Below are 13,764 nucleotides of genomic sequence, written 5' to 3'. Positions count from 1 at the left end.
CTATTGTTTTCTGTTTTTATTTAATCTATTTCAGAATCAGAATCAGAATCAACTTTATTGGGCAGGTATGCTTGAACACACAAGGAATTTGACTTTGGTAAACTGTGCTCTCTATGTACAAGGCATAAGGATAAGGCATACAAATGAACACAAAAATATAATAAAAATAAAAATATAATAATAATAACAATAACATCAGCTATAAATATAAAGAACAACAAATAGGCATGACAAATATGTACAGACTAAAATAATATGACAATAGTGCAGTGGTGAGTAGTAGAGGTAGTTTTAGATTTTTAAAAAAAAGTATATGTAGGTGAATGTTAAATAATAAAATAAATAAAATATTACATTGTATATTTACAGAGAGTATTTATCTGACAGGTATGACACTGTCATGTTTAAGTGTTCATCAGAGTGACAGCCTGGGGGAAATTTTTTTTTGTGTTTTTAATTCTCCATGTAAAGCACTTCGAACTTAAGTGTCATGAAATGTGCTTTATAAATAAAATTGCTATTGCCATCATCAAAGTTGAAACTTCCACATGTTTAATAGAAGATCCAGCAGGGGGCAGTAGAACCATCACACTCGTCCGTCAGCAGGACTAAATCCGAAGAAGAAGAACCGGGGCGGTCTTGTTTTTGTCGGTCGCTGCTCTCAGCACCTCAGCTGTGAACATGCGGATAGAAAAATGTTATTTCTGCTCGGGACCAGTGTACCCTGGTCATGGAGTCATGTTTGTACGGAACGACTGTAAGGTATGTCACAGCATTTCTGCCTGAATTATAATGTAGCTTCAACAGAAAGTCCAGTTTGACTGTCAGTGTTGGTCTGTTAGCATGCTGGCTAAAAACGTGCTGTCCTCACTCACGTGGGTTAAAGAGAGAGTTTGAAGAACAGACAGGCTGAACTTATTCATCAGGGTTTTTAAAACATGGAGGCTACAAAGAAAAGGATACAACTTGACCATTCTATGAATGTTAGTTTTGCCCTGTTATTCTAAAAATCATTTAGATAATAACCCGGACATTTAACTCAGACGGGCCTCGTTTTTACCTTGTAGAGTAAGTGCGCCCCCTAAAGGGTCCGACGAGAAACAACAACCAGGACATTATTTAAAAAGATTACAGAGGGCGTGTAGGCGATTTTCTTCAAACTTTTTTTCTTCTTTAACCTTCCTCCTGTGTTAACTTTCTGTTACAATCTCATATGTTAAATCGTGTCTTAAATCAGCTGTAAGATACACCAAAAACAATTATCATCCAGTTAGTTTCTCATCTCTTGGTTACCACGTTAGGCTTCCTCATCCATAAAAATATTGGTTTTAATATTATTGGTGTGGGTCTTTGGACCTTTTTTTTGTCAGTATACCTCCTGATTTCAATTTAATAAAATGGTAAAATGAACCGTCACTTAAACAAATGCTGATGAATTCCCCAGACGTTATTATGTAATCACTGTTTTGAAAGTCTTTGTTTTATTAATTTTTGGTGCCATGTGTTTGACAACTTTGTTTTTGTTTCCATTATTTGCGGTTTAATGCACTCATCGTGACCACTAAAATTAGTGAATTGACCTCACATGTCTGGATTTGCCCGTGTTTGTTTTGTTTTTGTGCAGGTATACTGAAAACAACGCAAAATGAGAATCCCCTAAAGCTCACATGATTGGGAGAGGAGCTGGCTGTCAGTGCACTTATGATTTCAGTTGTGGCTCTAATTATTACTTTATAATTATTTCAGCCAGAACATTTTATGATTTAATGGGGGAAAAAAAGTTGTATTTTGTTGAAATAGTGGTTCCTGACAAAGTCAAAAAGCCTTGATGCAATATACACATCTATGTGGTTCTTTTATGCATTTAAAACCTAAAAACGGGTCGGCGCAGACCCTATCACAAGAGGAAGGTTAAAAATGTCTAACTATTGTCATCTCCATATTTTGCATCATGAGAGACCAGCTCTGACAGCCACGATGAGGATTGATCAGATCAGTGTGTGTTGTGATTTGAACCATGAACATTACCTCTGGTCGACTATATATCATGTCTAGGTTAGTTCTGTAAAAAGTGGAATTTAAATGGTGAAATTTCAAAAGTAAATTAGGGATAAATTAGATATTTATCATCTCTGTAAAATATAGCGGTCAACACTGAGGATATGTTATTTCCAAATTTATTAAAAATAATATCTTATTCAAACACATTGCAGATATTGTTGATAACAATACATGATCAAATAATCTGGAGGGATTGTGACTACCATAATGAGGTTTTGAGTGAGGCATTTAGAGTCGAAATGAAGCCAGTCTCCTCTCTGTCAGCTCCCTCTGGTGGACACATTATGTCACAACAGTCCTTTGACTAATCTATACCAACACTTTCAGACACATTATTATTTCTACTGTGCAGTTCCTCTTTACACAAAGGAAACATGGACCAACTGTTATTTTGCATTCCTCAAAACATGATTATTAAAAAAAATATGTATTGTAGGAGCTCATTCTTGTTAATTGTTGCAAACTTTATCCGATATGGTTTATCACCGGTTGATGTCGATGACTAGAGAGCAGCTCGGCCGATTTTGTTTCGTTTTTTTGCATTTTATAAAATACAACTACTTTAAAATGAGAAACAAAATTGCTGAACTTTAATAAATATTGTATTAAATAAAACTAGAAATAAATGTTTGGCTCAGTAAAATATTACCACATGGGGATTTCTGTCCGGCCATTGGTAGTTATTAAAATAGAAAACATATAAGGTAAATGTTTGGGTTAAAGCAACTAAAAGCAAAATATATTATTCATTATTCCATTAACTGGTCGATTATGGTAGACCTCTGATTCTTGAAGCTTTTCATGCTCTTTATATTCTGTGCAGTGGTTAATTTACAGAAGCAATGTAGTTGTCTATCTACATACAATTAGTGTAATTCGAGCAACATCTGTATATTTTCAAAGCCAAACCATCTCCATGCAAGTGAGGATGATCAACATCTAGAGATTCAATCTAACAACGTTGATTTAGAGGCTGGCGGTGTGTGTGTGTTTTGTCTCCTGGTGCTGTTTGTTCACTCATTCCTTAACCTCAACCATGCAGGCAGCTCCACTAGTTTAGCTTCTTGTGATCTGAGAACACTGTGTGTTTTCAGTGCGCATGTGCAGTAATCTGCACACAAAATGTAGTGTGAGATTCTAAAGGCTAAATATTTAAAGTTTTCCCAACAACTGGGAAGAACCAAGTCTCAAATTCTGGTAATTGTGTGAACCCATCAACCTGTTCAAAGGCTTTCATGCTCCTTTTGTTTTCCCTTGAGTGAATTTGCTTTCTCTCTTTCTCTCTTTTTATTAGTCATTCAGGTTCTGCAGATCAAAATGCCACAAAAACTTCAAGAAGAAGCGTAACCCCAGAAAGACCCGATGGACCAAAGCATTCAGAAAGGCCTCAGGAAAGGAATTGACAGTGGTAAGTAAATATCTGTAGAGAAATATTTATGTCAAAAACCTTTTTAAGTGTCTGGCCATTAAAAAAAAAAATACATATCCTTTCTTTCAGGACAACGCTTTAGAGTTTGAGAAACGCAGAAACACCCCTGTTAAATATAACAGGCTGCTCTGGGACAAGACAGGTATACATTTATGTTTCACTTTTCCTCAATTCGAAAATGCTTTGTCGTTTAATTTTGAACTGACGAGTTATGTGTCACTTTAAAATTCCACAGTGGAAGCAATGAAGAGGGTGGAGGAGATCAAGCAGAAACGACAGGCCAGATTTATCATGAACAGGTTTGTTTTCAATTGGTTGTATCTTTTTGCTTTTGCTATTTCTTTTTTTTTTTCTGCTAGATAAGTACGGTTTGGGATTCTGGTAAATTTTTGTTCTCACCTTTTTTAATGTTGTCTCTCAATCTTATAGATTAAAGAAGGGCAAACAGTTGGAGAAGGAGGAGGCCATCGTCGAAGTGAAGAAAAATATCCATCTTATCAAAGCGCCACATGCCGGTAAGTCACCTACATAGACTGTATGAAATATGGACGTAGTATCCGTGACGTCACCCATCTGTCTCTGAACGCTGTTTTGAAGCCAATCGGCAGGGGCAGCCATATTGCTTCTGTCGAGCCAGTGTGACGTAAAGAGGCGGGCTTTGAGCCTCCTAGCCAACAGCTAGTGTTCCCACCTGTCAATCAAGGCAGCTAGGCCTCTCATTGGAAGACTACTAATCTCAATATCTTCAAAAATTGCCGCGTTAGAAAAAAATTCATCGAGTACATCGAGAAATGAGCTATCCAGACTACTCTCATCTTTTGTACCAGGCTGTAAACATGTTTATTTCTGCTGCAAAGATCGTCTTTTTACTATTCATGTGTATGTGACTTCCGGTACTTCCGGAGCCAGCCTCAAGCGGATCCTCGATGAACTGCAGCTTTTAACACTTCCGTATTGACTCATATTTTTAGACTAGAGGTTGCCTCTTGGTCACCACATAAAAATGTTACAGAGAATGTTCTTTAAACATGTTTTAGGAAATGTAATTTTGACACATTTTTATGCACACACTCGTAGGGATGGGTACCTTTTCACATTTGAACCGATACGGTTCCAATACCCGGTACCTGGGAATCGCTATCGGTACTCAGCGGTACCAATTTTCAGTACTTTTTTGTGTTTACATGGTAATAAATGTTAATTTGTTTAATAAAAAAATATCAAAATTAGTTAACATATTTATTTCTCAATATATAAACTTTAACAAGTATATCAAAGCAACATCCAACTGTTTACATATATACATATAAATGTCTTCAACATGAAATGAACAGAAACAGGATTATATGGGTGATTAGATATATTAGCTGACACGTGCTCGTGGCGTCTAATTGCTCTTTCGGTACCAAAACATGGTACTGTTTGATTTTACGTGAATCGGTACTCAGTAGTACCAACGGAATTCGGTCGGTACCTATAAAAGTACCGAATTCGGTACCCATCCCTACACACGACAAATAACAGTGTGACTGGAGCGGGTGATTACCAACTTTACAGCTTAACTTGAAATAGAGTGTAATAACATGTAATAACATGATGATCAGTTAAAATAAGTTCTACCCATCTGGTTTCTCTCCATTTTTTTACTCTTACATATAATGATTATCGATGTTCTTGATCATACAAAATAAAATCCAGTAACGGGAACAAATATTATACTCTTAAATGAATTCTCTTTTTTAATCCATGATTTCATCTTCAAACTGTGTTGTGTTTACAGGAAAAGCAAAACAAATGGAAGCCAAAATGGTGCAGAAGTTACAAGAGGACGTGGAAATGGGGGATGAAGATAACTGATCTTCTGAACAAGGATCTTCTGTTCTGTGTTAAAACTTGTGAGCAAGTTTATCGTGTTTTATTTTATACTTCTGTTTTGGCATCAGGTTTCCGGTTGGCTGATTACAGACACATGAATGCATTCAGCTTAAGATGACTGTATGACGAGAAAGATCTGTGAGAAACATAAGCCACACATATCCCACTAAATTTATAATAGCTGGGGCTGTAAAGACATCACTTCATTCGGTTGCATTGTATATTGTATAAGAGTGCAGAAAATGGACAAGAATAAAACCCTTTTTGTGATTTGGTCTTCTTTATTACTTTGGTCTTTAAAGTGCTAAAACCTCACCTCAATTAGTATTTAGGGTTGATCATGCTGTGTGAGAAATTATGATAAATGCAATTAGGGATGCGATCCGATCCTGGTATCGGATATCGGCTAGATCGGGCTCAAAAAGCTAGATCGGATTTTGGTGACAAGGGGCCGATATATTGTGCCGATCCATATGGCAAATGGCCATATTCATCTCAGTTCTATGCTTTTCTGTGTTTACAACAGCCATGTGCGACTCCTACGTCATCAGCGCCGGATGGTCTGTGCATTTTTGCCGGTGGAGCATGATGGAGGATAACTACAGAGGCTCTGCAGTTTAGATGCATGTCACGCCTCTTTTGCTAACAACTATGCAGGAAACTTGCAACATGTGCAGCGGTAATGTTTTGACGGATGGCAGTCACGCTGAAAAGTATAGTGGAAGCCCAAAGGAGGAAGTTTACGTCAGCTGTGGCCGACTGCAAAGAAGCAAGAAACCTTCGTTTAATGGATTCAAAGTGTGGAAAAACTGACAGGTTATTGGATTTAATTGTTCCGGATCCTTGAAATTAAGGGATTCCAGCCTCTGGTTTAGTACTTGGAACCCAGGTACAGTTCACCATCAAGTCAGAAAAGCCTGAAGTTGCCAGAACATGATTTTATCCTCACATTAAGGAATAGAGATAGTTAAATCAATACCAGGATCGGATTGGCTAGTATCAGTATCAACAGATACCAAAGCCCAGGTATCGATATCGGGACCTAAAAAGTAGGATCGGTGCATCCCTAAATGCAGTGTGAAGAAACTTCTCTAATTGCACCCTAATCACATACTTCTGGCCACCTGATAAGTAAAATAACCTGTTACATGACCCTTGGTGATCACCACAGACCAAATGACAGAGCCAGGCTCTGTCTACACAGACACTATTCTACTAAATGGCCCTTAATAACCTCATGTCACATGTTGAGTTTTGTGATAAACCCTTAAACTGTATTCACTTTGAGGTGCACCTTTCCACATTGCATAAAGACAATTTTAATTTATAGTATGAATCATGCACCTTAAGATAAGCTATAAGATATACTTTATTGGTCCCCCATTGGGGAAAATTCTTTTGTTACAGCCGCTTACAACACAGGACAGGGGAATACAACGATGTACTAACATAGTTAAAAAATATAAAAACAATAATGATAACAACGACAAAGGTAAAATAGAATAGAATAAAATATGGCAAGTTGTAGCTTAATGTCAAGTGTGTTATAAACGAGCCCTTCTGAAGTAAGTGTCTTCGGCAGGAAGAAAATTTTCATTTTTTTCCCTTTTGCACAAAAATACATATCAAGTCAGTCAAATTCGTTCCCAGTGGGGGTTGGACTCCGCCAGGGCTGCCCTTTGTCACCGGTTCTGTTCATAACTTTTATGGACAGGATTTCTAGGCGCAGCCAAGTCGCGGAGGGTGTCCGGTTCGGTGGCCTTGGGATTCCATCTCTGCTCTTTGCAGATGATGTCGTCCTATTGGCTTCATCGAACAGTGACCTCCAGCTCGCACTGGGACGGTTTGCAGCCGAGTGTGAAGCAGCGGGGATGAGGATCAGCACCTCCAAGTCTGAGGCCATGGTGCTCAGCCGGATCAGGGTGGCTTGCTCTCTCCGGGGCGGAGGGGAGTCTTTGCCCCAGGTGGAGGAGATCAAGTATCTTGTGGTCTTGTTCACGAATGAGGGGAAGAGGGAGCGCAAGATTGACAGACGGATCGGGGTGGCGTCTGCATGATGCGGACGCTGTACCGGTCTGTTGTGGTGAAGAGGGAGCTGAGCCAGAAGGCAAAGCTCTCAATTTACTGGTCAATCTACGTTCCGACCCTCATGGTCACGAGCTGTGGGTAGTGACCGGAAGAACGAGATCGTGAATACAAGTGGCTGAAATGAGCTTTCTCCGCAGGGTGGCTGGGCTCAGCCTTAGAGATAGGGTCAGGAGCTCAGACATCCAGGAGAGGCTCAAAGTAGAGCCTCCGGATCGAGAGGAGCCAGATGAGGTGGTTCGGGCATCTGGTCAGGATGCCTCCCGGACGTCTCCCTTGGGTGGTGTTTCGGGCATGTCCGTCTGAGAGGAGGCCACGGGGAAGGCCTAGGACACGCTGGCGAGACTATGTCTCTCAGCTGGCCTGGGAGTGCCGCGGTATCCTCCCAGAAGAGCTGGTGGAAGTGGCCGGGGAGAGGAGTGTCTGGGCTTCCCTGCTGAGGCTGCTGCCCCCGCGACCCGGACCCGGATAAGTGGAAGAAGATGGATGGATGGACATAATGTAACAGAATGTACTTCTGTGTTTTCTTGACTGCACTTATGTGTTTTGAAAATACAACGTTTTACGATTTTTTAAGAAGTAATTTGAATACTTAAATAATTTTAAAGCAAGTACTTCAGTACTTTAACTCAAGTAATCTTTCATTCCACTACATGGAAGTTACTATGTGACTTGGCACATTCACAAATAACTACTGTATCCATTGGAATCGCAATGTTCTACTGTGTATGTTTGTTTTCAAATAACCTGGTGCAATTTTTATCGTGCAATAACTTACCTTATCTATTTATCAGATAGAAGTGTACATAGTGTGTATATATCTGTAATAGTTGCCATATTTTATTTTATTTTGATTTTATTTTGTTTTACAAAACAAAATAAAATCTTCTCTCTCTTTTGTTGACAAAGAGTATCTATACTTTGACTTAAATAATAAAGCTGTCCATGTGATGATCCCAGGCTCTCTCTGTCCCATGATCTGCCTCTCTGGCATCGATTCACCGGCCTGTTGCTGGACAGGCTGCATGCTGACGCTCCTGCTCCTCTCGCCCGCCTAGTCGTTTCCAGCAGAACCACCTCTCATCTTTCGGAAGAGCTCCTTAGACAAATACAGCCACACTTTTGTGTACATAGCAGGGATACAATACAACCATGTCCGAAGAGGTTGAAGGAACGAAACCGTCTGAAGAAATGCAGGTAAAACAGTAGGACGAATTATAAATATAAATATAACAAGTAAAGCTGCTGCCGCTTCGAGTGTCGTGAATTAGCAGCGAGCTAGTTAGCAGGTAGCAGCCACGAGCTAATGTCAGCAGCGAGGCTACCACTGAAAAAAACAACTCCCAGGGTTTTTAGATAAATGTAAATGAAAAAAGGAAATCCCGCTGCTTAAGGAGGAAAAGGTTAGTTGCTAAAGTCGTGTAATAATCTGCTGAGAACGAAGTGTGCCAAAGCATAAGGATGCTAGACAAACACCAGCTGGAGTTTTAACTCGTGGCAGAGCCTACATAATATTTAATACAAATATTTAATGATAATGTTGAATATAGTAGTGGTGGGTGTATCGATTCTGTGGTATCGATATATCGATTCTCACACACTACTCATTTGAGTATCGATTAATCTAATAAAATGTCGATACTTATTAATAAATGCGAAGTAAAAGCGCATGCGTCACTTCTGATTCTTTTAGGGTAACTTACTAGTTTTGTACAGAAGAGGCTGTTCAGAGTATTTAAATAAAGGATGTTAATTATTTGTCTTTTTCTAAATTCAATTCATTGTTTAAAAGAAGGCCACCAAAGGATTTGCATATTAAAGTTGTTACATGTTAAATTAACAGTATTTGTCATGGGAGTTTCTGTATTAATTTATTTATTAACTTAACTAAACTCAACTCTATTTATATAGCACCTTTTCATACAGAAAAACATATAGCCCAAAGTGCTTCACAGAGTAACAGACAGTAAGAAAACAACAGCAATGGAAAATTATAAAAGGCATGATTTAAAAAAGGAAATACTTAAAGAATAAAAGAAAATCTGTACAGTAAAATTAATAAAAATAAGTACGGGTGGAAAGAAAAGTTAAAAATAAGGTAGAGTTAACAAGATCAGATGAACACAAGAAATAAATAAGATAAACAAATACATGTTAAAACAATGGTTTAGAAAATAATGATTAAAATAATAATCCCCATTAGCTTCCACATTGTGGCTGCTAGTCTTCCTGGGGTCCACACAACAAAACAAAAACGAGGAAAACAATTATTTAAAATCACACATTATCCATAAAACAAAGATGCAATAGCAGCCAATTATAAAAATCAAGAATGAAAATGAAAAATAAGCTAAGTATCTGAGCAAATAAGCGATTAAGTAGCATTAAACTACAAATAATGGAAACAAAAACAAAATTGTCACAAACACATGGCACCAAACAAACAAAGACTTTCAAAACAGTGATAACATAATAACGTCTATGAGAAAGAGTTGTCTTTCAAGCGTTGCATTTTATTATTATTTTTAAATCACTGAAAGTATTGGCATCGGTATGGGGTATTGAAAAAAAATGCCAAAAAAGTATTCAGTATGGTATTGAATCATAAAAGTGTGGTATCGCCCAGCACTAGAATATAATCTTCACTACACTGTTTTTTTTAATTCAAACCAAATAATCTAATGGCCTTTTTCCAGCGGCCCGTCTTAGCCCTACCCTATTCGACTCTACTTGGTTTGTGTTGTGTTTCCACGGGTGCGGTACTTGTGTCAGATACCAGTTTTTCATACCTGCTCTGCTCTGGTTCCAAGCGAGCTGAGCCGATACTAAAAGGTGACGTCGACGGACTGCCGGCCACTGATTGGTCAGAGAATGTCATCACCGAAGAGTCATGAGCGCGACGCCCAACATTGGAATCAACCCCGCCATTTTTAAAAAACAATATCAGTAGGGGAGAACAGGGTTGGTTGTCACACGTTTTACTGTTTTGATGATTGCTCATAATCAAAACATCTTTCAATAGTCATTCCTACATTAAATTGAAGCTTAAGGTGTTGGCTTGAAATGTGTATCCCTCTCGTTTTCCAACTCATTGTAACAAAGAGGCAATTAATTATCAAAGACACTCTGACACTTTGTGACAACCAACCCCATCACGGGGATGGTTGTCACACACAATGGAGTTGGTTGTCACACACAATGGGGTTGGTTGTCACACACTATGGGGTTGGTTGTCACACACTATGGGGTTGGTTGTCACAATGGTATTTCAATGGAAAAAATCTTTTAAAAAAGGCAAGAAGGCAGAACTAAATTTGAAAGTTTAATTGCACTGACAAGTGATAGGCCTACATAACTTAATGCATTTTAACATAAAATGAGCAAGGAACATGAACAGGAAACACATCTTTAGGCCAGCCTATATAACAACATAAAGAACAAAACAAATAGGCCTAACAATAATGGCCTACTCAACTAGTTGTTACATGTGACAACCAACCCCAAAGAGAATGTGACGACCAACCCCGACTGGAATTTTTTGCTAGCATTAAGGCTAACAACTATCTAACAACTACTTAGCTAGCTAATACAAATCTAAACTATAGCTTTCCCCTCACACTTTGTAAGGGTAACACTTGTTTTGTTATAAACCCATCGTTTAAAAGCCTGGAAAAAAAATTCTGAGGAGCTGAATATTTACAATTTGACATGAAAAACACAAAAAGTCCTCTCACCTCAAGTTCAGCTGTCTTACTCCAGAGAAGACTATGTAGGTGAGCTCTGATCCTAATTCTGGAAATGTCCATTACCCAATTTGAGAGACAGTGCCCTCTGGTGGCGAGATGTAACGAGTGTGCCAACCAACCTGTGTGACAACCAACCCCGTTCTCCCCTACTGTACAATGTCTGCACGCAATGTTTCTCCGTGGTCCATTGACGAGTTTAGGGTTAGAAGGTACACCATTGCCTCCATGTCCTCCATTGTTTGTGATTATTGTGTTTGTTTCGCGTTCAAAATGATGTGAACGCAGTTTCGCGCAGCTGTGTTATGAAGACCCCTCCCACCGTCAGTCTGTACTCGGGCTGGTGGAAAAGGTACCCAAACAGAGTAGAGTAGAGTCGAGTCGAGCTGGAACTGTGAAGTGGAAAAGGGACATTATTGGTTCATGTGCATTACATAAACTCTGTGCTCTTTCAACAGGAAGTGGAGGACAAAGTAATCAGCCCAGAGAAAGCAGAGGAAGCCAAGCTGAAGGCGAGGTATCCTAACATTGGAACCAAGCCTGGAGGCTCAGATCTTCTCAGAAAAAGGCTTCAGAAGGGGGTGTGTTTCATACATTAACTTTGCCAGTTACTCATAGAAACAACACTAGTTAAAAAATAAACAATTTCACATCATGTGCTTTTTCTTGGTTTATCCAGCAAAAGTACTTTGACTCCGGTGATTACAACATGGCCAAGGCGAAAATGAAGAATAAGCAGTTGCCATCCGCACCAACGGAGAAGACTGAAATCACAGGAGGGCACATCCCAACCCCTCAGGACCTGCCTCAAAGAAAAACTTCAATTGTGGCCAGCAAACTGGCTGGTTGATGGTTTTAGCTTTACTATTTTCTCTTACCATTCCAACCCTCACCTCACATCCACCTGCTGTTTACGTTATTGTTTATATTTCACTTTTGTATGTATTCTCTAAGAACAAGTTGTGTATCAAGCCAGATTCTTGAAGTATTTGCAACTGTAAGGCTATGACTTGTCATTTGAGTGCAGTCTAACAACAAAGGTGATGAAGATGTTGAATTAGTGATAACTTCCTGACCATTATATCACATTACTAAAATGAATGGTCATTTGTGCTTTCCTGTTAACAGAAGATTTTTCACTTTCAGAATAAATTCCTCCTTGCAAATTGCCTGTCTGAACATCAGCTGAAGAGCAATGAAGATGTTTTTGTCACCACCACAAAGAAACCTTTGTTCACCATGTTACTTATAGTTACAAAGGCAGAAAATACTCTAGAGTAATGACAATTGACAGAGAAATCATGACTTTGGTTAACATAGATGTGTTTGAAGTAGAAGTGTAATTTACAAATATACCATTCAGTTCGACACTTTCGAGTATTAACCTGCTCAGATGGAGGCATGTCTGTTTAAAAAGTCAATTGAAGTCATCCTGCTTTTTTTGTTGCCTAATCCTGCAGCGTTTGTGTCCCATCCTCTCTTACTGCAACTGTTTGACTGAGATTAGACCACCGAAACACTTTGTAGCCAGTTGTATTTTAATTCATTTTATTATTGATATTGGTTAGCTGCTGTTCTCCATTTCATCCCGACTTCTTAAAATGGCCTTAAAAGTAACAAACCGTTGTTCCTCTTGAGCAATATTTGCTCCCTCAGTAAGAACCTTGGTTGTGAATTTTGCCTGAAATGTCTGTCACTGACTGAAATCACTTAAGATTTTATGGAAATAAACTCCCTTGACATGTCTTGGGTGTGCATGTGCATTTACTGTGCAGTCACACTGTGCCATTTGTTTTGTAAATAAAATAGTTTTGTATAATATCTAATTAGTCCCTTTATTTAATTGAGTGTGTCTTTGCATTTATTTTAAAACTCAGGTTTCAAATAAAACCCTATGCTTTAGTAATAGCACCTAAAGTTTCTCCTGTGATGTGATTAAGTCACAAATGGAAGTTACTGAGTCTACTTTGAAAACGGCTGTAGAAAGACATTGGTAAACCTAGGTACTGGATAATTAAAAGGGAACAAAAGACAATGGGCTGGATTAACAGACTGAAATTAAATGTCCAAAATAATATTTTTTTTCATTGATGCTGCAAAATATGTGAGGTTTAAGATAAGAAGTAACATTGTCACTCAAATTTTTTTTTAATTCAGTCTCTGAAGTCTTGGCTATCTAATGCCATTTTTTAAATATGACAGGACTGTAATTTCGAGCTTGCTCAGTTACAGTAGAATATTTGTAGACAGCATTAATAACCCCTTTGTGATGTGGACTGCTGGTCTTGATTATAAGGGAATTTTGAATGTACAAAAGTGCTCAAGAAACATTTCTTAAACATCCCATTACAATTTTTATTGGGGTAAAAAGTACTATTAATAGTTGATTAACTTGAAAAGTTGTCCTATCCTTCCTTATGATCACAATGGCATTAATTTGACAGTGTGGTAGAAAAAGTAACTTTTAGAATAAATAAAAATGAAAAGCAGTTTGAAAAAAGATGGGTATCTTTCAAAGCAAGGACAGGATATCAATAAATGTAAAGTTTTTGGCCTGTAAAAATATATGAA

The 13,764-nt window shown here is 38.3% G+C and overlaps 2 protein-coding genes across 2 annotated transcripts; both read left to right on the top strand.

The window, feature by feature from the left end:
* The first annotated feature begins 612 nt into the window (after window positions 1-612).
* On the top strand, window positions 613-5,635 carry rsl24d1 (ribosomal L24 domain containing 1). Its single transcript, XM_034685126.1, has 6 exons — window positions 613-762; window positions 3,356-3,469; window positions 3,560-3,632; window positions 3,726-3,789; window positions 3,920-4,005; window positions 5,271-5,635. Exons 1-6 carry the CDS (start codon window positions 682-684, stop codon window positions 5,345-5,347), a joined length of 495 nt encoding a protein of 164 aa, XP_034541017.1. The 5' UTR covers window positions 613-681; the 3' UTR covers window positions 5,348-5,635.
* A 2,796-nt stretch (window positions 5,636-8,431) lies between these two features.
* Window positions 8,432-13,014, top strand: LOC117814021 (cAMP-regulated phosphoprotein 19-like). Its single transcript, XM_034685128.1, has 3 exons — window positions 8,432-8,647; window positions 11,652-11,774; window positions 11,873-13,014. Exons 1-3 carry the CDS (start codon window positions 8,603-8,605, stop codon window positions 12,041-12,043), a joined length of 339 nt encoding a protein of 112 aa, XP_034541019.1. The 5' UTR covers window positions 8,432-8,602; the 3' UTR covers window positions 12,044-13,014.
* The last annotated feature ends 750 nt before the right edge of the window (window positions 13,015-13,764 follow it).

This window comes from Notolabrus celidotus, chromosome 6 (assembly GCF_009762535.1).
Source record: "Notolabrus celidotus isolate fNotCel1 chromosome 6, fNotCel1.pri, whole genome shotgun sequence".
In the NCBI taxonomy this organism is placed as follows: domain Eukaryota; kingdom Metazoa; phylum Chordata; class Actinopteri; order Labriformes; family Labridae; genus Notolabrus; species Notolabrus celidotus.
This window is presented reverse-complemented; position numbering and strand designations above follow the sequence as displayed.

Bases quoted from the DNA above. Each gene is read 5' to 3' on its own strand.
- rsl24d1 (XM_034685126.1), top strand. From the start codon at position 682: ATGCGGATAGAAAAATGTTATTTCTGCTCGGGACCAGTGTACCCTGGT. The intron at 3,633-3,725 runs GTATACATTTAT...AAAATTCCACAG, and splicing joins GCTGCTCTGGGACAAGACAG to TGGAAGCAATGAAGAGGGTG. The intron at 3,790-3,919 runs GTTTGTTTTCAA...TCAATCTTATAG, and splicing joins GCCAGATTTATCATGAACAG to ATTAAAGAAGGGCAAACAGT.
- LOC117814021 (XM_034685128.1), top strand. From the start codon at position 8,603: ATGTCCGAAGAGGTTGAAGGAACGAAACCGTCTGAAGAAATGCAG. The intron at 8,648-11,651 runs GTAAAACAGTAG...CTCTTTCAACAG, and splicing joins AACCGTCTGAAGAAATGCAG to GAAGTGGAGGACAAAGTAAT. The intron at 11,775-11,872 runs GTGTGTTTCATA...TGGTTTATCCAG, and splicing joins GAAAAAGGCTTCAGAAGGGG to CAAAAGTACTTTGACTCCGG.